Source organism: Otolemur garnettii, unplaced genomic scaffold, assembly GCF_000181295.1.
Source record: "Otolemur garnettii isolate 467f Iridium unplaced genomic scaffold, OtoGar3 scaffold00009, whole genome shotgun sequence".
Classification (NCBI taxonomy): Eukaryota; Metazoa; Chordata; class Mammalia; order Primates; family Galagidae; genus Otolemur; species Otolemur garnettii.
In genome coordinates this window covers 17152768-17179114 of record NW_003852404.1, presented here as the reverse complement: position 1 = coordinate 17179114, position 26347 = coordinate 17152768, and the positions used below count along the sequence as shown (strand labels likewise).

The 26347-nt window shown below is 36.2% G+C and overlaps 1 protein-coding gene across 1 annotated transcript in view; it reads right to left on the bottom strand.

Annotated features, from left to right (window-relative positions):
* TMPRSS15 (transmembrane protease, serine 15) overlaps window positions 1-26347 on the bottom strand; it is a 126907-nt gene that overhangs the window by 7372 nt on the left and 93188 nt on the right. The window contains exons 19-23 of the mRNA XM_003783903.1: window positions 15051-15146; window positions 10801-10850; window positions 10465-10639; window positions 4509-4690; window positions 2080-2175 (exon numbers count right to left, since the gene is read on the bottom strand). Coding sequence (XP_003783951.1) covers window positions 2080-2175; window positions 4509-4690; window positions 10465-10639; window positions 10801-10850; window positions 15051-15146 — 599 coding nt within the window. The remainder of the gene's footprint in view (window positions 1-2079; window positions 2176-4508; window positions 4691-10464; window positions 10640-10800; window positions 10851-15050; window positions 15147-26347) is intronic.

The following is a 26347-nucleotide window of genomic DNA, read 5'->3' as shown; positions in this document are numbered from 1 at the left end:
CAGCTTGACTATTGTTGGTATATATAAAAGTCATTGCATTTGTAAGTATTGATTTTGTATCCTGAGATGCTTCTGTGTTCCTTGATTACTTCTAAGAGTTTTGTAGAGTCGAGTCCTTCGGATTTTCCATGTATAAGTATATCATCCACGAAGAGTTAGAGTTTGATCTCCTCTGACCTTATACTCTTGATCGCCTTCTTTTGCCTGATTGAGATGGCTAAGACTTCCATTACTATGTTAAGTAGCAGTGGAAACAATGGTCAACCTTGCCTAGTTCCAGGTCTGAGGAGAAATATTTTCAATTTTACTCCGTTCAGTATGATATTTGCTGTGGGTTTGCTGTATATGGATGGCCTCTATCGGTTTCAGAAATGACACTTGTAAGCCTATTTTCTTGAGTGTTCTGATCATGAAAGGGTGCTGGATATTATCAAAATACAATCCCTACTAAAGCACGATTGTCATACTTTAAGGAACTTGAAAAAATAGTGCTTTGTTTTATATGGAATCAGAAAAAACCTCAAATAGCCAATACATTACTCAGAAATAAAAACGAATCAGGAGGTATCATGTTTCCAGACTTTAGGCTATACTGTAAATCTATAGTGATCAAAATAGCCTCATACTGGCACAAAAAGAAAGGGGTAGATTTATGGAACAAAATAGAGAACCAAGAGATGAACCCAGCTATTTTTGTCATTTGAACTTCAATAAGCCTATCAAAAACATTCACTGGGTGAACTGGTTGGTGACCTGTAGAAGAATGAAACTGAACCCTCATCTCTCACCATTAACAAAAGTTGATTCTTGCCGGATAAAAGATTTCATCTTAAGACATGAAACTATGAAAATATTAGGAGAGAGTGCAAGGAAAATGCTTGAAGAAATTGGCCTGGGAGAATTTTCTATGAGGAGTACCACCCGGCAATTGAAGCAACACCAAAAATATATTACTGGGATCAGATCAAGCTAAAAAGCTTCTTCACAGCCAAGAGCACAGTAAGTAAAGCAAAGAGACAGCCTGCAGAATGGGAAAAGATATTTTCAGGTTATGCTTCTGACAAAGGTCTGATAACTAGAATCCACAGAGAACTCAAACTAATCGATAAGAAAAGAACAAATAACCCCATTTCTATGTGAGCAGGAGAATTGAACAGAAACTTCTCTGAAGAAGACAGGCACAAAGCCTATAAACAAATGAAATGAAAAAATGCTCATCATCTTTAATCATCAGAGAAATGCAAGTCAAAACCACTTTGAGATATCATTTAATACCAGTAAGATTAGCATCTTAACAAAATCCTAAAACTCAGGTGTTGGCATGGATGCAGAGGGAAGGGAACACTTCCACACTGCTGGTGGGAGTGTACGCTAATACAACCATTTGGAAAGAAGTTTGGAGGATATTCAAGGAACTAAAAGTGGACCTACTATTTGATCCTGCAATCCCTCTACTAGGTATATACCCAGATGATCAAAAATCATTTTACAACAAAGACATTTGCACCAGAATGTTTATTGCAGCCCAATTCCTAATTGCCAAGTCATGGAAGCAGCCCAATTCCCATCAACTCATGAATGACTAGCATGGAATACTATGCAGCCATAAAAAGATGGAGACTTCACATCTGTAATGTTTACCTGGATGGAGCTGGAACATGTTCTTCTTAGTAAAGTATCTCAAGAATGGAAAAAAAAAAGTATCCAATGTACTCAATGCTACTATGAAATCAGTATATAATCACCTACACATTCATAGAACTGGTAAAACATAACTATAGTCCAGAAAGAAGGAGAGAAGAGAAGGAAGGGGGAGGGAGTAGGGGAGGCTAAGAGGAGGGAGGATATTTAGGGGGAGCTCACCTAATGTGTATAAGGCAATGATACATTTCAAAACTATTAAGAATAGAGTATAAATGTGTTATCACAACAAACAAATTTGTGAGGGGATGGTTATGTTAATCAGTTAGAAGTAAGGGTTCCACATTGTATATAAAATCAGTGCATTGTATCCCATAAATGCACATAGCATACTTTTTACTCTTAGGCCTTTTATTTCGTTTGCACGTGATAATTTACCTTGATGTATAAGTCTTCCCCAGCCAGCAATAAAACACATCCTTCCAGGGGGAAAAGCTTGATTCTCTTCTGGTAAACAAATAGGTTGTATGTAATCTAGAAAAGAAAAAAAAAAAGAAAACAAACAAAAATAAAAGTAGATAAGACACATGTGCATGTATAGCTAGTTTTATTTTATTTTTTTTTTTGGTAGAGTGCTGTGCCATCACAGCTCACAGCAGCCTCCAGCTCTTGGGCTTAGGTGATTCTCTTGCCTCAGCCTCCCAAGTAGCTGGGACTATAGGCACCCACCACAACACCTGGCTATTTTTTTTTTGCAGTTTGGCCAGAGCCAGGTTCGAACCCACCACCTTCAGTATATGAGGCTGGCGCTCTACTCACTAAGCCAAAGGTGCCACCCTATAGATAGTTTTAAATACCAATTATTTTCAACATTTAATCTAAAAATCTTATATTTTTGTTTCATCCAATTTGAACATTTTCAGATATCAGTATTAGGGGAAAGAGGCACTTCAGAGAAACATTTCTTTGGCAATATATTAGTGTTGCTGGTGGCCTTTTAGGGTTCTCTATGAAGTCTCCTAATTGCTTTTTAATATGCAAATAATATCTTATTCTAGAGTTAATCACTTGGATTTTTGTTTTAAAGAATCATGGCACTCATAAAAAGAAGATGGAGATTTTGTATCTCCTTTTATTTTTTTTTATTAAGTCATATATATGTAGATCATGAATACATTTATGCCTTTGTGAGATTCAATGTGTTGATTATTTGTACAAATTGGGATGCTTACATCCTACTAATTAACATAGCTCTCACCTCGTTTACTTAATCACAGTGTTAAGATATTTGTGTTCAATACTTGATAGATCTGACTCGCACCCTTGCAATAAGCTCCATATTTTGTATCTTCCATAAAAACCTGCATGGATTTGTAGAATTTTCTCCTATGCAAAGTAGCACAAGGATGGAAAACAAGCATCACATTTACTCAACAGTAAATTGAAACTTGAAGATTAACAACTACATGCTTGAATGTGAGAAAAATTCAAGTAGAGGGGTGGGGAGAAGGAGTTAAGTAAAATTCCACAATGTGGCTGAAGGACACAACTATAACTCAGACTACAACCTTACTTTTGTTAGTAACTATGTATGTTAGTAATCCATGTAACCTAATCATATGTACCCTCATATTAACCTGAAATTTAAAAAACACCTGAAAATGGTATCAGGTTTTAAAAAATCTTGGTAAGACTGGTTTTTAGGATTAGTTAAGAGAAACTTGAGCGAAAGTTCTGAGGCCTTTTTGATTTTCCCCAGATATCTCCATGTTAAAAACCTTTTAGGTAATTGTTTTATAGGGCTCTAATGGAAGCATTAACATTGGCCACTGACTTTTAAAGCTTTTCTGGATCAATTTATAGGCCACCTGACATTATTAAGCACTGGTTGCAAGTAAGTCGTAGGTCATACACAAATGAGCATAGAGGCTGTGTTTACTCTCAAGGACAGGGCTATACACAAACCATAGTCACAGTCTACCTTTCGTAAGTGCTGCAATACGTGGGTGGATCAAAGCCCATGTGAGCACAGAGATGGAAAAACTTGAATAGAATCCTTTGAAATAAAGTTTACTTTGTCAGGTAATTGTTTTATTTATTTTCCTAGTATTTGGAGAAAGATTTTTGTTTGTGACTGTAATAACATTATTGAACCCCCTTGAACAACTTTATTTATGAATAACCTAATTCTTACTCTACCTTTAGAAGATGAGCTTTTATCTCAGTTTATGTCTTACTTTGGCCTTTTTGGTAGATGGCTCTGCTTTTCTTTCACATGAGAAATAGAGTAGGCATGTGTAAGAACATGACCTACTATTTCTGTCTTTAGTTCTTTTGAGTTAAGTTTTGTAGAGTGATCTGAGAGTTTTATTTTACTGGTCCTTTTTAGAAAGTTGAATGTAAACACCTTGATGAGAGAAATTTAACATATTTTTCTCCATCCTCCAGTTCCATTTATGTTACAAAGAGAAACAAATTTAATTAATAGGTACAAAAATATAGTTAGTTAGAAGGAATAAGGTCAAGAGCTTGGTAGCACAACAGAGTGACTGTGATTAACAATAACTTATTATTGTATCAGAATAACTGAAAGAGTAGAATTAGAATGTTCCTCCCACAAATGATAAAATGTTTGATGTGATGGAAACCCTAATTACCCTGATTTGATCACTACACATCATATACTAGTATCAAAATATCACATGTCCCCCATACATATGTACAGCTATTTGTATTCATAATTAAAAACAAAAATAAAAGTTGTGATTTATGAAATATATTAGTCAACTTCATAGATTAATGCATTGATACTGACATTTCAAGTCTCGTTTTGAATTAATCTGGTAACTGAAAGTAATTTATTTTACCTGTGTAATTCACTTGAACTTCAAGATGCATCATTGCAATGTCATTGTCCTTTGTCCGTTTATTGTAATGTGGACTTATGACAATTTGATCTATCAGCACAGCTGCTGTTTGAGGAGAAGTCAGATTTGAGGTCATGTGCAGGCCTAGGATTGCCGTCCACTGGGATGGCTTCATGTTTTTCCTGAGATTGTGATAAAGACGTATGAGACACCCTCCATCCACAGCAGTTCTTACACTTTCTAGAAGATTTCCATGATAGAAATTTCACAACTACATATTTCCATCCTATGATGTTTCATATACTTACACAAATTATAATATTTACAAAAAGTAATCTTACAGTTGCTATACCATGTTTTTGCTATTTTGCATTTCATTATATTTATTTATATAATATTTTCATTATAATTATTCATATAGCCAATGTTTTAATATTTATGTATGGACATAAAATATCTACATAAATAATATGTATTATGTATAATGTTATGTTAATGATAAAATATTTAATTATTAACTATTAGTATTTGCTTAAAGAATGTATGAGACCTTTCTATAGATTCTAATTTAAAGCTAACAAAGTACATATTACTATTGAAAAAGACTGAATTGTCCTTTAAATGTTTTCTACATACATTAACTCCAAATCTATTATATAAAAGTTCAGGAAGTATGTACAATTTATTTGCAATAGATTCGAATCAATGTTAAATTAAGTCAAATAAGAAAAAGGGTAGCTAATCTCCCAAATTCTTTCCTGTTTTGTGTTCTATACTCCATGTGAGAACTAACGAATACAATTACTGACATGAAAGAATTTCTAACACAAAGTTTAATAATCACCATTTCCTGTTGTTATTTTTAGGTTTTGCGTGAAAACCGATAACATGAACCACAAACTTAAAGATTAAAGTAAGATTAAATATATGTGCTTCAAACTGCTAGTGCAACACATTCTTGATAATTTCTAAAATCGTTTTTGCACTGCATGGAAAATAGCCTCTTTTTCATGTTTTTATTATTCCAGCCTCCATACGTACCATCATGCCTAGGAAAAATCCTTCAAAGATGCATTATTTCCTTTTTTTCCCTAAAGTCCCGCTTCATAAACCTTTGTATGTCTGTGTACCTAACTTCCCAAATACAATCACAAACCAGTATACACACCACTGGCATTAATACATCCTACAGTAATTTCAGAGCCTTTTTGTTTTTGGTGGAAAATGACTAGATAATACAGAAGTTATAATCAACAGTTCTCAAATGTTATGAATCATTTGAAAAACTTGCTAAAAATGTGTATTCCTACTTTTCATCTCCAGAGATTCAAATTTGGAAGTTTCAAGTAGGAACCAAGAATCTGTACTTTCTAATCACTGTTGGGATATTGGGGAATACATTAACCATCCTAGTTTTTTTTTTTTTTCATTTACTCAAAGCTGAGGGAAAGGGAAGGCAGCCTTCAGAGAAATCATTTAGATGAAGAGAGAGAACTTATTTCGTCTTTAAAACAGAAATGGGCTATTCCAGACAAAAGAAGATGAAAAAGATATAGCATCTAAGGGTGGTGCACTATTCTGGACTAGCTGGAATACATGCTAACAAAATGAAGGGTATATTTGGCATAATCCATTAAATAATTACATCACATTAATGTTAAATTTATGTAATATGCTCTGATCATGGAGTAAAATATTCTGAAGTATCTAAAGATTAAAAAAATATCTAACTGGGCTGGGCGTGGTGGCTCACACCTGTAATCTTAGCACTCTAGGAGGCTGAGGCAGGTGGATTGCCTGAGCTCTCAGTTTCAAGACCAGCCTGAGCAAGAGCAGGATCCCATCTCTAAAAATAGCCAGGTGTTGTGGCAGGCACCTGTAGTCCCAGATACTTGAGAGGCTGAGGCAAGAGAACCACTTGAGCCCAAGAGTTTGAGGTTGCTGTGAGCTATTAGCCACAGCACCTACAGAGGGGGAGAAAATGAGACTTGGTCTCAAAAAAAAAAAAAAAAATCTAACTTACCATCAGATGGTTCCGAAAAAAAAATATGTCTCAAGTCTTAGAAAGACATAATAAAGTATATGAAGTAGAAGGCAAACAACTGATGAATCTGGGAAGAGTATAAAAGAGTTCTCTGTACTAGTTTTGCAATTTTTATTCATATTTATTTGAATTTATGTCAACACAAAAAGCTCAGAAATAAGTATAGTGGATAGCTGTTGTATAAGACTTGGATTTTTTTTTTTTTCCAGAGAGATTTCCTATGCTGGAACTGCAACACAGTAAAATTTTTGTTGCACATTTGTATGAATTACAGTATGTATAAGTACTGAAGCATCTTAACTTTGTCTTGACAACCCCCTCCTGAGTAGATATCATTACGTCAAACTATGGATGAGGAAACTAAAACTTAAAAATACTACATCTCACGTTTGTAATCATGCATATGATCAATAGCATAGATAGGATCAAAATTCTAGCCTTTGGTTCAAAGACAATCTTCCCTTTTAAATCATAGCAAGTTGGTCCATACTTTTCCAAACCCCTCTTTTAAGGTTGTAAATGATAGGTTGATCAGGGGAACTCTAAAACAGAGCAAGCACAGGACACTCCATTTTGAGCATAAGGCACTCGGCCTTGGCTGTCCTGTGATGTCTGCTGAAACCACCTCTTCTGGGACCCAGCCAGGAGAAACATGGAACTATAGTGAACATAGTGGCTGCAGGGGGGTTAAACTATAAAGGACCAGAACAGTCTCAGCCTGAAGCCAGCTGGAACTGTACCTAGCAATAGTTGCTAGCGATACTGCACAAAGTGGCGCCCCAGCCAGCTCAGCTAAGCAGGGCTGTGGGACCTGCCACCTCTGGCTGGCAAAGGAACCAGCAGGCTGGAACAAGCAGAGGGAGCTTTCCTCTCCCACCTGAGGCTCTAGTAGTGAAAAGACCTGATTTGGGCAGGGGAAAACGCTGGCGATTCCTCCAGTGCATCCCTGATTGGTCCATTTTCAATCCTGCTCCTGATTGGTCTGTTTTTAGGAGAAAATAAACCAATCAGTTCAGCTTTCAGCTCATTGGACAACTGTCCCTATATAAACCCCTGAGTAGAGAGCCTAGGGGCAGATCCTACAGACTTTGGAGGGAGAGAGAGCAGGAGAGCAAAGACCTCAGCAGATTGCTGCAGACCATAGAGGGAGAGGACCAGAAGAGGAAGAGCTGTAACACTTGGATCCTGCTCTGGAAGGAAGTTTGGCTCTTTGTAAGAGCTGTAACACTTGCATCCTGCTCTGTAAGGAGGTTTGGCTCTTTGTAAGAGCTGTAACACTTGTATCCTGCCCTGCAAGGAGGTTTGGCTCCTTGTAAGAGCTGTAATACCTGTTAAATAAAACCTAACTTCTGTCCTGTGGTCCGTCAATTCATTGAATTGTCAAGACTAAGAGCCTGGAAATCCAAAATCAAAAGTTCAGTATCACTAGTACACAAAGTAATTCTCTCCCCCACCCACCTCGCCTACCCAAAACCTTTAAAAGATAAGCACTCTTGCTCTTGCAGTGATGTCTACTGAGTCTCAGCCTGCCTTTACCAAGCAGTCAAATGAACTTTAGCTATTGCTGTACATCTGGCTTTGTGACTTGATGGAGTCACCCTCTACCCTACAGTTAAAGGAGATAACTCAGTGACAGAGGACCAGAACAGGCATAGGAATATGTAGGATCATCCAGGAGCGCTGAGCTTGAGGGATGCAAATGGGAGCATGAGAGTGAGAGTGGAGAAAGAAGAGCCAATTTACCACCTACAGGTAAAACAGCCGGAAAAAATTTCCACTGAGGACAAGCCATTTGTATAACATGATTTCAATAACTTGCTTGATCTGGGTTATTATTTTTGTTAGGAAGTTGAACTTTTCACAGCCCAATTTGAGTTTTAAAAAGGCAAATAACAGCCAGTACTAGCATATTGACAAAAAATATTTTTTGATCAAACTATCTAAAATAATATCAAAAACTTTTCTGCTTTGTTAGAGACATGTAGTTGAAAGTCAGAAAGCTCTTGGACAATGGAAAAAGAAAAAAATAATTCCTTTGAATGGCTAAAGGAAATAAATTGCAAGATTGGTAAGGTAATTTTGACTTTTTTACAATTCTAGTAGTACAGCTTACCTTTGTTTGCTTGGGTTCAGATTAAAACTGTGAAAAGACACTTCATGTCATATATGATTGAACACATGTTTACATTACATGGAATGACCTTTTTATTTTCTTCATGTATTCATTGTTTTAAAAGATTTGTTATTATCATTGGCCTATAAAAGGTACATATGTAAAGTAGATAACTGAAAGATAACACTAATATTACTGCAAGCCAGGTTGACATTTGGAAATTGTACATTCTGCAAGAACATCAAAGAAATTTACCAAATTCAAGATTAATATAGCAAGGTTGATAATTTACTAAGACATACATATGTGCAATAGAAAACATAATATTTAGCTAAATACCTTTTATTTGCAACAGAGTTAGGATATGTAATACATGTTGCCTATCTGTTATGCCAAGGCTGAGAATATGTGTAGGTAAAGGTTAAAAGCCATGTTTAGCAGGGCATGGGAAATTGCCTGAGATAGACACTTATTATGGTATGATTGAAAAAAGATAAAAATATAATTAACAGAAGGCAGCAAAATCAAGAAAGCACACTCTAGATATGTGAGAGTCTGCAATTTAGTCACCTAGATATCCATTCAATGCCTAGAATCAGAAAGAACTTCAGATAGAGATGCGGCAGTAGCTCCTTGGAGACCAGCTAGTTGGCCAACCTGAGATCTGGCTGACAATTCTTATTCTCCACATTCCTAGAATTTTGCATTCAAGTCTCCTTTCACTCTGGTGTGATGAGTATTTAGGTACAAGTGTAATTCTTCAATGCTCATCTGCCCTAAAACTTTCGCAACCCTCTGTGTCTGACAATTTGTTTGTATTTACCCAAGAACTTTCATCATCTGTGTTGGGAGGAGGAGTTATTTACTAACCCTGGCTGTGTCTTCCATGCCTGAGCATGGAACTTGGTCCTTTTCACACTCCCAGACCTCTAACTAACTCTGGCTGTGTCTTCCATGCCTGAGCAACTTGATCCTTTTCACACTCCCAGACCTCTCCTATCAGGGGCAGGAAATCAGTCCTGCATCAGGCTAATAAATCTCCTATGAGGAGGCTCACCTTTTTTTCTCTCATGGTTCAGAAGGGTTGGAATGTGACTCTCTAAAGAGGTACTGTCTCTCTTGTGGAAGTAGAGAATTAACATTTTCTTGGACTGAGGATCATTTATTTTCTCCCCCTTTCCACCCACTCTATTCTCTCCTGAGGCACTGACTTTAGGAGTAGCCGCTTCTACAGAGAGAAAATAAATCCTAGAATTAAATACATTTTGTGTAATTACAATTATAGAACAGAGGCTGATATGGTTAATGTTAGTTCTAAATTTTAGCGTCAAAATAGAACTAAAAAACACTTTTATTCTAACCACAATAGAGGGCTAACGCGAACTTCTAGAGCACAATATAGTTATAGTTTGAGGGATACTTGTTCATCCTCTTTGATACTGAAAATTTGCTAACAATAAATATGGAACTAATTGAATAGTAACTGGCACAATCTAGACATTGAATACCAGCTTTGCATTCTGAAAAAGGCTTACCTTGTGAACAGGTAAAAATGTCAATTTTTATGAATGTAAGAAACAAAATATTTTAAGTATCTAGTGAAAAATAATTTTTTAAATCAAGCTATTTTTATACCTGATTCTAATGGGGAGATGATTGGACAGTTCATAATGTCATAAACATCAGGAAGTTTTCCCTGGGAGGATGGTTTTGTGAGGCTGCATGAAAAGGGATGCGGGGCAGGTCCATAGTAGTGAACTTGACCTTGTTTGGGCAGGGAGTCCTGACGCCTTACTCACCCATACACACAGTGTGCGGCAGACACCAACCAGTCCCTGCTGACGAGAGACGCGCCACAGAGCAGTTGGTTATTATAATACAGAGCAGCAAGCCAGGGCCAGGCCCCTTCTTTCGCATTATTCCCTCCAACAATCTTCGGGGTGACTTCCTGAGCCAGCATTTTTTTCCCACAAGCTATTAAAATAATTGAAGAAATAGTATTTATTTTATTTAGGTGGATTTCTTCTGCCCATTAAAATAAAGTGGTGCCCAAAGGAGCTGCAGATAACATGAGAACTCTATTCAGAATTTTACACTGAAAGCTTGGAGGAGAACATGGCAAAATATTTACCTACATTTAGGATTACACTGCAACAGAATCAGGGAATTCTGGAGACACTGTTGGCTGTAATAGAAGAATAATTACATTTCAAAAATTGTGCGTTTAAATTTTTAAAGACAAACGTAGCATAAATTATCCTACTTTTTTAAGCAAAATATACTTTTAATATAAATATCATATATAAAATTTAAAAAAAGTGAAAGGCACATCAGAAAAAAATCCAGTTTAAGGTCACCTAGAGCTGAATTCACACCTCTATTCCCTACTACTGTCTCTCCTGAGAGGTTGGATAAATGGCTCAGTATCTCTCAAACTCAGTTTTCTCCTCCATAAAATGGAGAGAACTTTGTTAGAATGAAAAAAAAAAAAACATTTCTTATGTAATTATTATATACCTTATGTATGATGGATACTTGATAAATTATACATATATTTTGCTATTTTGCTTGAAAAAATCTTGTATTACCTAATTCTATTACACAGAGTATGCCTCAGTATTGATAACCTCACAAATATTAGCTTACAACTGTTTAGTGTGACAAGCTGTGAGCTTCATTCAGAAAAATGAATAATCCTCCCTTTCAAGGGCAACAGGTGTATGAAGAGCAAATGTAAAAGAACACGTAGTCATGAATTATTGACTAACTCACTATCTGCTTAAACCTGCAGATACCACCTTTAGAAACAAAAATTAAACAAAGAAAATTTGTTTTGCTGTTACATTTATCAACCACTAGAGATCAGTATAACACAAAGAATTAAAGTAGTTGCCCACATTATTTCTTTATGTAGTTATTCAGATATTAAAAACACACATGGAATTTAAAGCTTTATATTTATATACCTAACTACATCTAATTGTGCATGTTATTTGAGCATTTGAACTTTTAGGGAAATGAAAAACTAAAACAAAATAATATTTAAAACCTGTATGTCTAATCAAAGCAAGTCTGTTTCTGGAAGAGACATCATAAGATTTACGTGAAATCACATGCACCCAGGTTGGGTGACTGGCGTCCTCTTTAGAATAGAGGATAATTTCAACTGAAATACATACAAGGAATGTATTTTATTAACAATCAATGTTCATGTGTATCTATCTAGTTACAACAGTATGTATTCATAATTTCTCAAGGAAAAAGTCTTGATTAAATTCTCTCTGTTATCCACTCATTGTTGAAAGAGAAGCCATTTCCAGGATGCTTGCTAGTATGCTGTCAGGTTTCAGCCAACTCTTCCTTGTCTACAGTACTCAGGAAAGAAAACCCATATTCAAAATGGTTTACCTTTCTAAGGTATCGTTAATGGTCTTAGAAATATTAAGTAATGCCAGTACTCTGTGGCATGTCTAAAATGGATTAATTTCTTTTTGGAAAGCACACAAAAGTTTCTGGCTAACTTAATAGGTAATTAGAAAATTTAATCAAAATTAGCACCTCCTTCTCCATGCATTTTTTTTTCGTAGAGACAAAGTCTCACTACGTCACCCTCGGTAGAGTGCCATGGCATCACTCAGCTCACAGCAACCTCCAACTCCTGGGCTTAGGTGATTCTCTTGCCTCAGCCTCCCAGGTAGCTGGGACTACAGGCGCCTGCCATAACACCTGGCTGTTTTTTTTTGTTGTTGTTGTTGCAGTTTGGTCGGGTCTGGGCTTGAACCCGCCACCGCCCCACTTGCTGAGCCACAGGTGCCACCCTCTCCATGCATTTTGGTAAATAAAATTGTTCATGCACATACAGTGTGTCAGGATAGAGAGGTGAGTCATTTATTATTTAGCCAGAGCTGTGAATGCACACTTCATCCAGGTATATTTACAGCAATTGGAGAGAAACACAACTACTGTCCTGGCCTTTGGTCTTGAGGTCAGAGCTGGGTTCGTCTTCTGTGCAGGAAGGACAGTGTCGTGACCCTGTGTCTTTCTCTCAGCCCAGTGGGGTACAAATAGTTGAGTTTATATCCAAGAACTAATTTTCCTCCTCATTTATGCCCAACTTTTTCTTTCTTGTTGAAAAGTCCATTTTTTTCTTCCTTTCTCCTTTTCAGATGGCAATTTAAAGTGGGCCGCTTCCTTGGGGACTTTCGGAGATAGCCCGCATGTTTGAGTGGAAAAATGGAGGGCTTTGGAGTCCAAGAGACTTGGCTTAGCATCTTATGTTACCAACTAACTCTGTGGACATATGTGAGTTACTGAGCTCCACTAGGCTTCCCTTTCCTCATCGTTATGATGAAACCACACCACCAAAACAAGAGGTTCTGCACGTATCGGTAATAACCTCTGAGATATTCTTACCATAGTGTCTGTAACATGATAGACATTCAGTAATATGTGTAATAAGATTTGTATCCCATATCCAGCACCGTGCTTAGAACATAATGTTGATCAGTATATATTAAGTCAAATTTCCTTTAACTTCTATGACTGCTACTGAAGTGGTTCAAAGAATTAGACGGAAGCAGAGCCTGGTACTGGCAATTGAATGAATTACATAACATTACAAGTTATATCTGGGCAGATCCCGGTATCACACTGTGTGGGTTTTACAAGTGGTGGAAAATGGTGGTCTGAGTCTTAAATATGACTCACAATATAGCACAAAATAAGAGTATAGGTAAGTAGATTTTTTATAGTTGAGAAAATTATTTTCCCTGACATCCTTTTCTTTTACTTTTTTTTTATTAGAACTACTAGTACAAGGGTATTTTTAAAAGCATCAGTTTTCATAGGGCAATTATATAATGATCTCTGCAATAAACACATAAGCACAGACACAAGTTAACTAAACAAATGTGCCAATGAGTCAATATGTATGTGGATATACATCTGATTTCCTGCCAATCCAGTATAACGTGGCTGACCAAGGAAAAGATTAGGGACATTTCATTAGTTGGCTTCTTGGTGTGATGAAATGTTAAAGTATGTCTATGAATAATGTCTCTCTCAAATAACATGAACATACATACAACAGTGACATCAATGTAAGACAATAACATTTTGCTGATAAGCATGGAATAACCAAGGTCTGTTCTAAAACATGCACATAATTAACAGGAAAGGTTTTTACATTTTTTCCTTTGCTTTTTCTTACTAATTCTTGAATGCTTATAATACATGAATAGAAGAAATCCTCAACATACAAACGACTTAAAAATCTATAATGGTAACATTAATTCAGACATGCCTTATAGGAAAAAAGATCTAAGAAGCCTTCTAAGGCTAAGATCTTCTAAGCCTTCTAAGGCTAAAGATCTAAGTAAGTATCTTCTTACTTAAGATATTTTGCTTCATGACCAATAAGACTCACAAAGTCAGTCAAGGCCCAGCAAACATTGATATAAAACATTCAACTCCAAAATCCTTTTATTGGTACTAAAAATATTCTTTTACCAATCTGTTTTACTGGTTGGGTTCCCAGAAACGGTAACTTTCCGTGACTAGCTGAATAATCATACAATGTCATTCTTCATCATTAAGTCTGTTAAAATATAGGACCAGCGAGAAGATCTCAAATCCTTCTTTGTAACCATGGTATCTTCTTGCATTTACTTGCGTTCCACCCACAGCTGTCATTTCATGGAAATATCACATTCAGAATTTCAACACAAATTGCCACTGATACTCCAACAGGAGTAAAGACATAATCGAAGCAGATCTTTGAATACAAGAAGGATGCTGATTTTTAATACTTCAGTACAGGCCACAGAATTAAACCTTTAGTTTTTAAGGTTTAAAAGTAAACCTTTCAAACGTTTTGAAAAGCAAACGAGCATACATAGAAGCAACTAAAAGTCTGGACATCTTTATTTAATAGTCACATCCTATTGTTCTATTTAAGGAAAAAATATATCATGATTCCTTCCCACGCCTTCTGATGATAGCAAATTAGCGTTTGTTGTTCTCTTTAGTCTGACCAACGCGGGACATATTTATCCCAAGTCCCACAATTTCTATCTGTGTGATTTAATTATTTATGAATCCGAGGGTAAGGATAAAAAAAGTATAAAATTAAAATTTTTCAAATTCCTATCCATGTGCCAGGCAATTACATATACAATACCTCATTTGACCCTAAATGAGGGTTAAACATTTGTTATCAGATAGGATCGAATTGGTGCTGTTTGAGATTACCTGAAAAATAATATATCCAATAACTTTCAGTATTATGTGGCTAGTATGTGGTAGCATTCAAATATGACCAGCCTCCAAAATCCGTCTTCTTTCTGGTCCATGTACAACTACTCCAAGGACAGATTTCAGGACTCACCTAGGTGTTAGTGTTAAGCTGCCATCAGCTGCTGTGCTCAGTTTAACAAATGGTCCACTTTGGGTTGAGGAGATTGGCATTGAAGAGTTTCCACTCCTAGGAGAAAAGGACATATAAACTACAGAAAACACAGACAAGACTCCCATAAACTACATTTATTTCTTTAATGCTATGGACGTTGAAAGAAATGATGAGATTCCATATAAAGGGGTTGAAATTTTAATATAAAACCTCAAATATGTTCCTATCTATAGGATGATGTTAATCACTAGATTACCCCTAATGACTTGTAATTTTAACATTTGCCTAATACTTCTGGTCTTTGCATACTTACATATTATTTTACAAAGTTAAAGTCATTGCATATATCACTTGGCTATCTTCTTTTTTTTTAATTTAACTTTTGTATGCTACCCAATAGTTTCCATAATGTCCAGTTTAAAGGACCATTTTATAGAATTGCTGCATTGTAATTTAATTCTTTCTCTTCTTGAGTACAATTCATCTTTCAAAAATTGCATGGTGCCTAAGAACAACATAGAAAAAGATCTTCAGTGTTTTTTTCCCCAATTTTTTTTTCTCTTTATATTGCTTTCAACTCAAATGCTAACAAGCCCCAATTTAAAATCAGAAGCCACGCAATTGCTTTAAAAGAGAGAGGATGTAGCCTAGACCTGTCAATAAGTGAGCCATCATAGGGTGGGGACAGAGACACCTTCATATGATAAAAGATATTTGTTGTTGTTAAACTTGAAGATTTCTCCTAATTAACCTCATGCTCCTTCTCAGACTCAGCTGGGAATGTTTAGCTTTCAATTCTTCATTTTGTTTACTGCCTTTTATTTATTGAAGATTTTAATCTTCATATAAAAACATGCCTTTAGTCTGGAAAGATCCAATTCCTGCTACATTCTACTGGTCAGCTAGGAAGTGATGTGGTTCTTAACTTTTTTTTTTTTTTAATTTCAGATTGCTATGAGGGTACAAATGTTTAGGTTACATTGTTCTCATTTCTAAGGTCACGTTCAAGTTGTAGTTGAGCCCTTCCCCCCAGGGGTGTCCTGAACACTCGCACATGGTACACATTAGGTGAGTTCCCACCAATCACCCTTCTTCCTCCTGCCTATCACCTTCCCTTCTCCCTCATATAGAAAAACACTATACTTGTGTTTTTCTTTTTTGGGGTGTGTGGTTGTTTATATATCACTATCATACTAGTATTGAGTACATTGGATACCTTTTTTCCATTCTTATGATACTTTACTAAGAAGAATGTGTTTTAACTCCATTTAGGAAAACATGAAAGATTTAAAGTCTCCATCTTTTCTTATGGCTGAATAGCACTCCATGTATATACATATACCACTCTTTGTTAATCAATTCGTGGGTTGATGGGCACTTGGGTTGCTTCCACATCTTGGCAATTGTAAATTGAGCTCCAATAAACACTCTAGTGGGAACATCCTTGTAAAATGATTTTTTTTTTCTTCGGGGATGGTAATGGGATTGAAGGATCAAATGAAAGGTCCCCTTTTAGTTCTTTGAGAATTCTCATACTTCTCTTCATAGAGGTTGTATTAGTTTGCCACTTTTAACATAGTATGGTGGACCAACCCATTGCCTCTTCAACAGAAGGCCTGATGTCTTTCCCAGACTCTAGCTAACACTGACCCTTTCCTATCCCTGTAGGGGATTTTCAAGAACACTCAAAACCATCAGTGCTCAATTAGATTAAAAGAACTAGATAGTGGGTGATTCTTCTCTCTTTCAATGCCTTGAATATCTGAAAGTGTCTGTCTGGTACCTTTCATCTGCTCAATAGAGAGCAGGGGCAATGGAAGCTTTATCTAATGTTCCTGAATTTAGCATTTTGCAGTTTTTGTAAACAGGTATAAATGATTCAAGCACGCAAAACCATAACCACTCCTTTAATAAAGGCTGAAATGAATTCACCAAAAGAAAGATGACCCTTGTTATTGTTAGAGAGTAAGCTGCTTCCTCCATGTGGGCAAAAGAATCATCTCAAGTATTTATATAAAATGTATTTGCTACAGCTTAGAAAACAAAACAGGCCTGAAGCCTTCACCAATGCAGTTTATGTTTAAGGATTCACATATGTAGAAAGGGCAGAATGTGGATGAAAATAGATCTTACAGAATGTTGAATTTTTAACATAGGTAGAGCTTCTGGTAAAAATCCTCATACCAGTTTTGGCCTTTAAAAACACCAAGGTATGCTTCTCCAACTGAAGACTCTCAGTTATGTTCACCCTGAGTGCAGGCCCCAAAACATCACTGGAATTGATTAGTGACCATCTCTGTTGAGGGTATATTTGGTGGGTCACAGTTGCTCTCTAATCTCCGTCTTGAAAGCCCTTTTCTTTCATCTGTCAACATTCCCAGTCTCATCATTCTGCTGAATGCTCCAAGGGTTAAGATGGTCTTCTCTATCCCTGACTCTCCCTGATATATTGTCAAAGTTCTGTTCTCTAGACAAGCAGCATCAGCCTCGGGAGAAAGGGAATGCATTAGACCATAAACTCCCCAGCCTTGCTCCTGGCCAGCTTAATGAGAAACTCTGGGAGGAGGGTATCCAGTCACCTGAATTTTAATAAGCTCCCCAAATTTTAACAAGCCCCCAATTCTGGGGCCTGCTGTAGTCAAGGGACTATGTCATACCATGGTCATAGCCAAATATGGCATCTTTTTCTTCCGCCTGTACAAGGCTCTGCTCTTAGGAATTTCTCACATAAATAAATTTTCATACCAACTATTGTTATGCGCAACCTTATAGGGACTATGGGAACACATGAACATTTTTCCAGCTTACCCTCAGTACTGCAGGTTAGAATTTGAGGTTTGGGATGGACTACCTGCATTTCAAATCCCAAGTCACACTCATTCTTTTACCAACTGAACACAACTTACTTGAATCTGTATTCACAGTCAACACAATACAAAGCACCAGCAGAACTTTACACCAAACTATTCCTTATTGTAATGAATAATGGACAATACAGTAAATAATACATTAAAATGTTCTTAGAAAAGTAAAAGATTAGCAAGCCTTCGCTAGTCATTTATTTTTGAAAGACAAAAATCACAGAACTACTGAAAAAATGAATGAAGAGAGAATATATTATATTGCCTCCTGCAAGTAAATCCCTGCCCCGGAGGCTCTTCCTGCATCACTTTCCTTACAAGGAAATTAGTTGATAAATTTTGGAGAGGCTCTCTGAGAAGATTACAACTAGTGCGTGAATTTTCTAAATCTTAAAAGTGCTCCAGATCTGCAGATTTCGATAACTCATCACACACATAGTGGTTTGGAATCAGGGAAGTTTACTATCGCATGGAAGCACCATAGAGCCTTACCTGGCTGACATACTGATGCCCCGTGGGAACCTATTTCTAAACCTTTATTACCATTTTTATGGGTTATGCACCCTCAAAGGGACTTCAGGAGAACTTTATTCTAGGTGAGAAAAGAAGCATATAGATGCAGCCATTATCATTTCTGAGTTCATAGATGGAGTGCAAATATATACACGGAGCTGAATTCTGGGGAGAGAAAAGAGGCTATCCCAAGGCCACTTGCACGGTATTAAATCTTCTGCCTCTCTTCTCTTTCCCTCCTTAGGTTTCTTCTCTTTTGTCTCTCTCCCCAGACTGTATTTGCTGTGATAAGAATTCTTCCCTGGAGCAGGAGCTTAGGTAGGGATGTGTTAAGCCGTTGGACACACTAAAGCTACAAAGAATGATGATGCACGCCGCAAATACACAGCCAGGCACTGCAGCTCATTTCACACCCCAAAAGGTTTAAGTAATGAATAGAGGCAGGTGGGATTAGTCTGAAAAGGCGTTTGGAGAAGGATGGACCTTTCTTTTCAGATTGGAGGGGAAGAAGGAGCTGGATTTAGCAGGACAGAAGGCAGGGGAGAGCATTTTTATAGGCAGGGGAATGGTGGCTGGAAGGCGTTAGATAGCAAATCGCCCCATTAGGAGAGTAAAGCATGTAGGCAGCTAAGTGAACCCAGTCCTAAACAAACCAGCACTCATCTCAGTGGTGATTGTTTATTCATTTCCCACATTTATAGCAATCCCCCTACCCTATGATCGTACTTAGCAAACAAGGGAGTTTAAACACATCTCGGTTTTCTCACTTCAACCCTTAAAAGTTGGTGATATTTACGCAGAAGTAAAGAAATGCTGACAAAAATCTTAACGTAATCATTTTCTTCCTTTGTGCAAGCCTCAGTATAACGAGAAAGAGAGAAATTGATGAATGAGTCCAGTGGCTGCTCTCTGTTGTTTTACAGATATGTGAGAGGTAGTTTTATAAAGGAATCAACCTGCTATCGTCTCCTTCCTACCAAAAACATGGATGAGAGAAATGATTCTTCTAGAATCATAAAGGCAGGTTCTCTCCATGGACAACATCTCAGACACCTTGGGCAACATTAGCTACTATAACATTAGTTCCTTAATTTCTACTAAATGTATTCGGTTAGTTTTGAGGAGGAAGCATCTGACGACACACATCCACATCTGCTGTGATTTTTTCTCAGGGCATATATTTTTCACAGCAGTGTCACTTTGTGACGACACATATGTAAAATTCTCCTTAGAATTTAGTGTCAAACAAACCTGTCTTCCCTATGGAACTGATAGCATACATCTTATCTCATAATAAAATTTGTATGGTTTGAAATGGGTTTTAAAAAAATTTTTTTTTGCATGAGTTTCCAAGAATCTCTGATATGTCAGCTGTTATACTGCCCTTGCCTGTTTTGCAGATGTACCTCTTTATTTCATTGGAGTCTGAGTTCATGGAGTATTCCATGAACCTTACTGCATATGTTCTTTTTTATACACTGCAGGTTCTTTTTGATGGAAAAAAGAAAATGAAAGAAAATCACGGAGTAAGAAGGAAGGAAACAGAATGTCAGAAAGGAAGAATGAAAATAAGGAAAGGAAGAAGAAGGAGGAATTGGAGGGAGGAGAAGGAATGTTATTTCACTGGATTTTATCAATTTTTTTTTTTAAATTGTTCTTGGTTTCCTAGATTATACCAGAGTTGGAAACACTTTTTAAAAGACAAATAGACTGGGCAAGGAAAGCTTTGTTATAAATTTCATGGGGCTAAGGTTTTCTCCTAAACTTACTTGCTTCTGTTTTAGAATACGGAAGACCCCTCTTACTCCAAATAACATGATCTAGGAAATGATAAAGGACACTGCTCTGGGTAAAATATGTTCTTCTGTTGTTTTTATGTAACAGAATAAATACCTTGACGGTGCAGAAAATTGTTGATAGGTGATTTATAATTATACCAAACATAAAAGAGATTTTTCTTATTCTTCTGTGTAACTACCATATATCCTCAGTAATTGTCTGACTACAGAAATCTCTCTTGGTTGACAAAATACCCACTAAAATGTACAAGCCAAAATAGAAGTTAAAGACAAAAAGAATTCTTCCTGGATTGCATTAGTGCATGTTATTTACATTTTGTTTGTTTGTTTGTTTGTGGTTTTTGGCTGGTGCTGGGTTTGAACCCACCACCTCTGGTATATGGGGCCAGAGCCCTACTCCTTTGAGCCACAATCACTGCCCTGTTATTTACATTTTTTACAAAAGAGTCTCCTAATTCCCAGTAACAGTTTTCACATACTCAGTAGATGAAGTTAGGAATGAGTTTTTCCAAGTAAGAAATAATAACATCCCATGGTTGGGGAAAATATATCCATGGATTTTTTTCCCTCTTATTAATAATGGTATCATTCTGATACAGGTTTTTAAAATTTTTCTGTTTTCATCTTATAAGGGTACGTGTGAATCTTTCTAAATGTAGAATATAAATGTCTTAACACAGTAACTAAGAAAATGCCATGAAGGCTATGTTAACCAGTTTGATGAAAATATTTTAGATTGCATATAAAACCAGCATACTATACCCCATGACTACATTAATGTACACAGCTATGATTTAAAAAAAAAAAAAAAAAAACTCTAGGGTTCAAAAAACAAAACAAAAAAACAAAGAAACAAAATTTTTTTTCCACTTTTGTTTTGCTCTATAGTGGGGACTGAGAGAGGTTCCATAAAGTTAAAATAGGCTAGTGTCAAAACAGCAAGCTGGGAAATATCCTAGATCATCAGAAATGTTTCTCAAGAAGTTGTTTAAACCCGGTTTCAGTACAAAAAGGTTTTTTGATGGTCTCTCTGTGTGTGTGTATATGGCTTTGTCTGTTTTTAATAGCAGGTAAGATAGAACCACCAAAGTTGGCAGACATTTGGTACAAGCTCTATATTTTCTACCAAAACAAATTCACAAAAGTTGATGAGTATTATTGATATGAAAGGACTACCCTGTCAGAATCACCTGGGATTCTTTACAGAACTAAGAAAGACCTCTGGGTCTCACTCTAGCCAAGGTCCTTAACCTTTTAGCCTGGGTTCTACAGAGACTAAATAGCATGTCCATGATAGCATGTAGGGTGGTGGTAGTTGCATGAGAAAGAAATACATTTTTATTTATATTAACCTTTAATTATAGTTTGGTTTTTCCTTCCAAAACAGATGCAGGTGGCTAACCACAACATTACTAACATCATCTATAATACTGTCACCAAAACAAACTACAGATATTTTCATACAACAATATTATAGTTGCTGTACACATATAAAAATACCATTATTGTTCATCTCTGATATTACAGTAATCATTAGAATGACAAGTACATCTTATTTAATACACTAATAAAGAAATATATTTCCATATCTAATTTATAAGAATTTAATATTTATTTCTCAATGTAATATTGTATATTTTATTTTATACACTTAAAAATATGGACCTAAGAATTTGGTATATTTCCCTAGACTACCAAAAATGACAAAAAAAGATTAAGAACACTTACCTTAGGTAGTAGTTCTGAGACTTCAGGAGGCATCTGAATCTCCTGAAGGGCTTATTCAATCACAGTTTTCTGGGCCCTACTCTAGACTTTCACACTCAGTAGGTCAAGGGTGGGGCTCTAGAATTTATATTTCTGTAATATAAATTCATCCCAGGTGATTCCACGTTGGCTTGGTCTTATGATCACACACTGAGAACCACTCACCTAGGCTCCTCTGAATATAAGTGTCTAGGGTGGAGACTGAATGATTCTAATGTACAACCAGGTTATACAGCCAAGCACTGACATAGCTTTCAGATGATACATCAGAGGTACATCTGCTTCACTTCCTTGACCATAGCAGACGTAATTACCTAATCACCATGCTTCTCCCAACTCTGTTAAATTATAAACTTCTTAAAGATTAATCTTAGGAAGTTACTGAATGATGGCAGTTTACTCTTAATTATTTGCTCCTTAATTACTTCATTTTTAAATTTTAAAATAGGGAAAATATCACAGTTATAATTTGTGTTTCAGCTTTTTATTTGAGTCAATTAAACCAAAGTAAAATAAAGTTTTTAACATCATCCACCCAAAGCTTTTTCCACCCCATTCCTCCCTAGTAACAAAGCTGAGAATAAAATGACAAGTGGACTTAGTGCTGTTATAAATTAAAAATAAAAATGATATGAAATATTAGTTAATTGTTACCGTGTAAAGTTTGCAAGTTACAGTGACTCATTTAAGGCCAAAGGAAGTAGTTGTATTTGTTTCTACTTATTTCCATATCCCATCTTTGTTGTTATTTTGTGTTCTGAGTTGTGGGGGGATAAATTAAGGCTTTTATGATAAATTACAGTTTTCTCCACCTAGTTTAAAATTTTGAAACAATGCTAGAAAATATAGGCAAGAACACAGTCGGGGAGGCACCATGGCTCATGCCTGTGATCCTAGCACTCCAGGAGGCCGAGGGAGGTGTATTCCCTGAGCTCAGGAGTTCAAGATCAGCCTAAGCAAGATCAAGACTTCATTGGTGGGTGTCTGTAGTCTCCCAGCTACTTGGGAAGCTGAGGCAAGAGAATTGCTTGGGCCCAAAAGTTTGAGGTTGCTGTTAACTACGATGCCAGAGCACTTTACCAAGGGATGCAAAGTGAGACTTCGTCTCAAAAAAAAAAAAAAAAAAAGCAAAATCATTTCCCACCAATTTCTTAAATTAATAGAAAACTTACCTTTTATTTGCATATTTTTAAGACTCAGTAATAAATTGTGTAAACAAATTTGTTGTGCTTACATAGGAATTTAGATCATATACTCTATTTATTTGAAAGTCTTATTAAAAAAAAACAAACACTTTGCCTTTTCCTCCTAAAAGTTTCAAAATACCTCTGCCGTGGAAGAACACTGAAATAATTCAATTTCTTATTTGAGTTTGAGAATATAAATCCTAATTTGATATTTCTAATATGTAAAATGAAGCTATCTGGCATAGGACTATGGTGGGATTTAAAATTTAAAACCAACTTGTCATAGACCACCTTATTGAGGCATACATAATTAACTCTGGTTTTATGATAGTAGCATTTCCTAAATTCTGTAAAGTTCTACAGAATTAATAACTTTCCCCAGATTTTAATGGCTCAACAAGGCAAATCAACTACCTCCTTTAGATATGGGGTTAGTAACAGGGTAATGCTCTTTCCTAGGAAGTGTCATTTAAAAAATCACTATTTTGTCTTTCTTTAATGCTTATTCTTGCATCATTATAAGATGTTTTCTTTCATACTTTGCTCAAAGATATGAAAATGTTATTCAAAGCACTTTTTACTTAAGCATGTTATAAAATGGCAGGGAATGAAAATATTTGATATAAAAAAAAGAAAGCCTAACGAAATAGGTCTCCTATGATTTACTAGAATCTGTGGGGAATTGCATTTCATACCCTATCTGCATAAATAATCTTGAGAGACTACAGTGCCTTTTTAATAAATTGACTCCTAAATTACTTTCCACTGCACCAAGCACACATCATTTAAACTTGCTAAGTTTTCTTTCAGTTACCATGAACCAGTCTAGACAAATTCTCATTAAGGCTATAACTTTCCTTCAATTACTGCAGCACTGTGGAGACTATTTAATAAGCACAGGCTCAAAGATCAAGGTCTTTACAGAGATTACCTGACTCATTTCTGAAGAAAGCAAGTGCCTGACCTTCATCAAAAATATTGTATCTAAGGCAGTGGGATGTTCTAATTCCTTTACACACACTAAAAAAGTGAGTTTTTTTGTTCCTGTCTCCAGATGGAAGGACTGTGATTCATAGGAAATGAGGTCAGCGAACTAGTGGGTGAAATCTGGCTGGAGGATAAAAGCATGTAAATAAATAGTACACAGTGTGTGGAACCGGCTGTCCTCTACTCAGTTCAGACTGCTTTCTAGAAAGTGGCCCTGACACGTCCAAATTGAGATAAGTATTCACCATAATACATTAATTATCTATCTATCTGTCTAATCCCACTACATACAATTTAAAGCAAAAAAAAAATAATGCCTTATTATCCATAGAACAGATACAATATCATTACTAGTGCTTAAATATCTAATTTAGGAATAATCAAAATAAAATACTTATATACTGTTAAAGGAAATGTTTCCTTTCCAATATCTTCTGCTGTGCAGGTATAGCAATCAGCATCATGCTCACACTCACCATATTTCATTCAAATTCATTGAAAAAAAGCCTGTCAAAGTAAGATGTTTATTATTTTGACCTTTTAAAATGACTCATCTTAACTCCATATATTCTCCAGGAAGCAATATAGTTAAGATTTACAAACCGCAGTGAAAAGAATGGCTATGTTTATAATCATATGGTGACTCTTAGAGAGGTGGTAAATCGGGACACAAGGCTCCCGGTGGCTGAATTACAACCATCCAGAACAGTCAGATGCACCAGTTGTGCAAAGGTCAAGTTACCAATCTCCTTAGCTTAATCTTTACAAACTAAGTTCCCAAGTCTACAAAACAGTTCCTCAGCATTACTGGCAGCTTTGGCAGGAACTCATGACTTCCTAGGAACTCATCTCTCTGAATTCCTTATTGAAGTAAAATCAATGTTAATCTAGGAACATGGACTCAATGTCACTTGCCCAGTGCTTTACTTGAAGTGAGAAATAAACAATAGTCCATTTCAGGGCTTTGTTGAGTCTTTAGCAAACAACATTATTCCTTTTACAGTGTGCTTTCTTGCGCTATCTTTATGCCTGAAGGCTTCCCATGCTGGATGAGTTTTTGTTAGAAGGAAGTCTATAATACATAATAAAAAGCTTGCAGACATATATGTGTATACCTAAGTTTAAACTAAAGTATAGAAAAATTCTCACATAAACCACAGTGATCATTATTTACAAAGTGAACAAAAAAATTCACTTCCTCTTCTTGCTCTTGATAAAAACTGTCTTCTCTATGAGGCTCCTATCACTTAAATAAGCCTTGAAGCTGGTGATTTCCCATTTTAAACACATGGCATGTGAGGATATAAAGGATGTTGCAATCCAATTGTAAGACGTTAAATGAGGTATAGAAGGAATATACCTCAACACAATTAAGGCCAGACATGTAAGTATGTCAAAGTCACAGTTAACATCATACTGAACGGGAGAAGCTGAAAGCTTTACCTCTGGAATGGAAACAAGATAGGATTTCCCTCTAACTATGCTTGTTCGATGTAGTACTGGAAGTCCCAGTGGGAGAAATAAAAAACAGATAAGCAAAGGGCGTGAACATTTGAAAACAGAAAGTCGAATTGTCTCTGTTTTCAGATAACATGATCTTATATGTAGTAACATGTGAAGACTTTACTAAAAAATTCATAAAATTGAATTGAAAATTCGGTATAGTTTCGGGATACAAAACCAACATATAAAAATCAGTGGAGCTTCTAGACAACAACGAACAACCAGCCAAAAAAAGAATTCAAGAAAGCTTTTCATTTATAACTGCTATATAAAAAATACCTAAGAATAAATTTAACCAAGGAGGTGAAAGATCGCTACAAGGAAACTACAAAACACCAATGGAAGAAATTGAGGAAGCCATCAAAAAATGAAAAGACATTTCAAATTCAAAGACTGAAAGAACGGATATTATTAAAATGACCATACTACCTAAAGAGATCTATAAATTCAGTGCAATCTCTATCAAAATGTCAATGACATTCTTCACAGAAATAGAACAAAAAAATCCCCAAATTTACATGGAACCACAAAAGACCTCAAATAGCCAAAGCACTCCTCAGCAAAAAGAATGAACGTGAAGGCTCGGCGCCTATAGCTCAACCGGCTAAGGCGCCAGCCACGTACACCTAAGGTGGCGGGTTCGAATCCCCAGCCCGGAC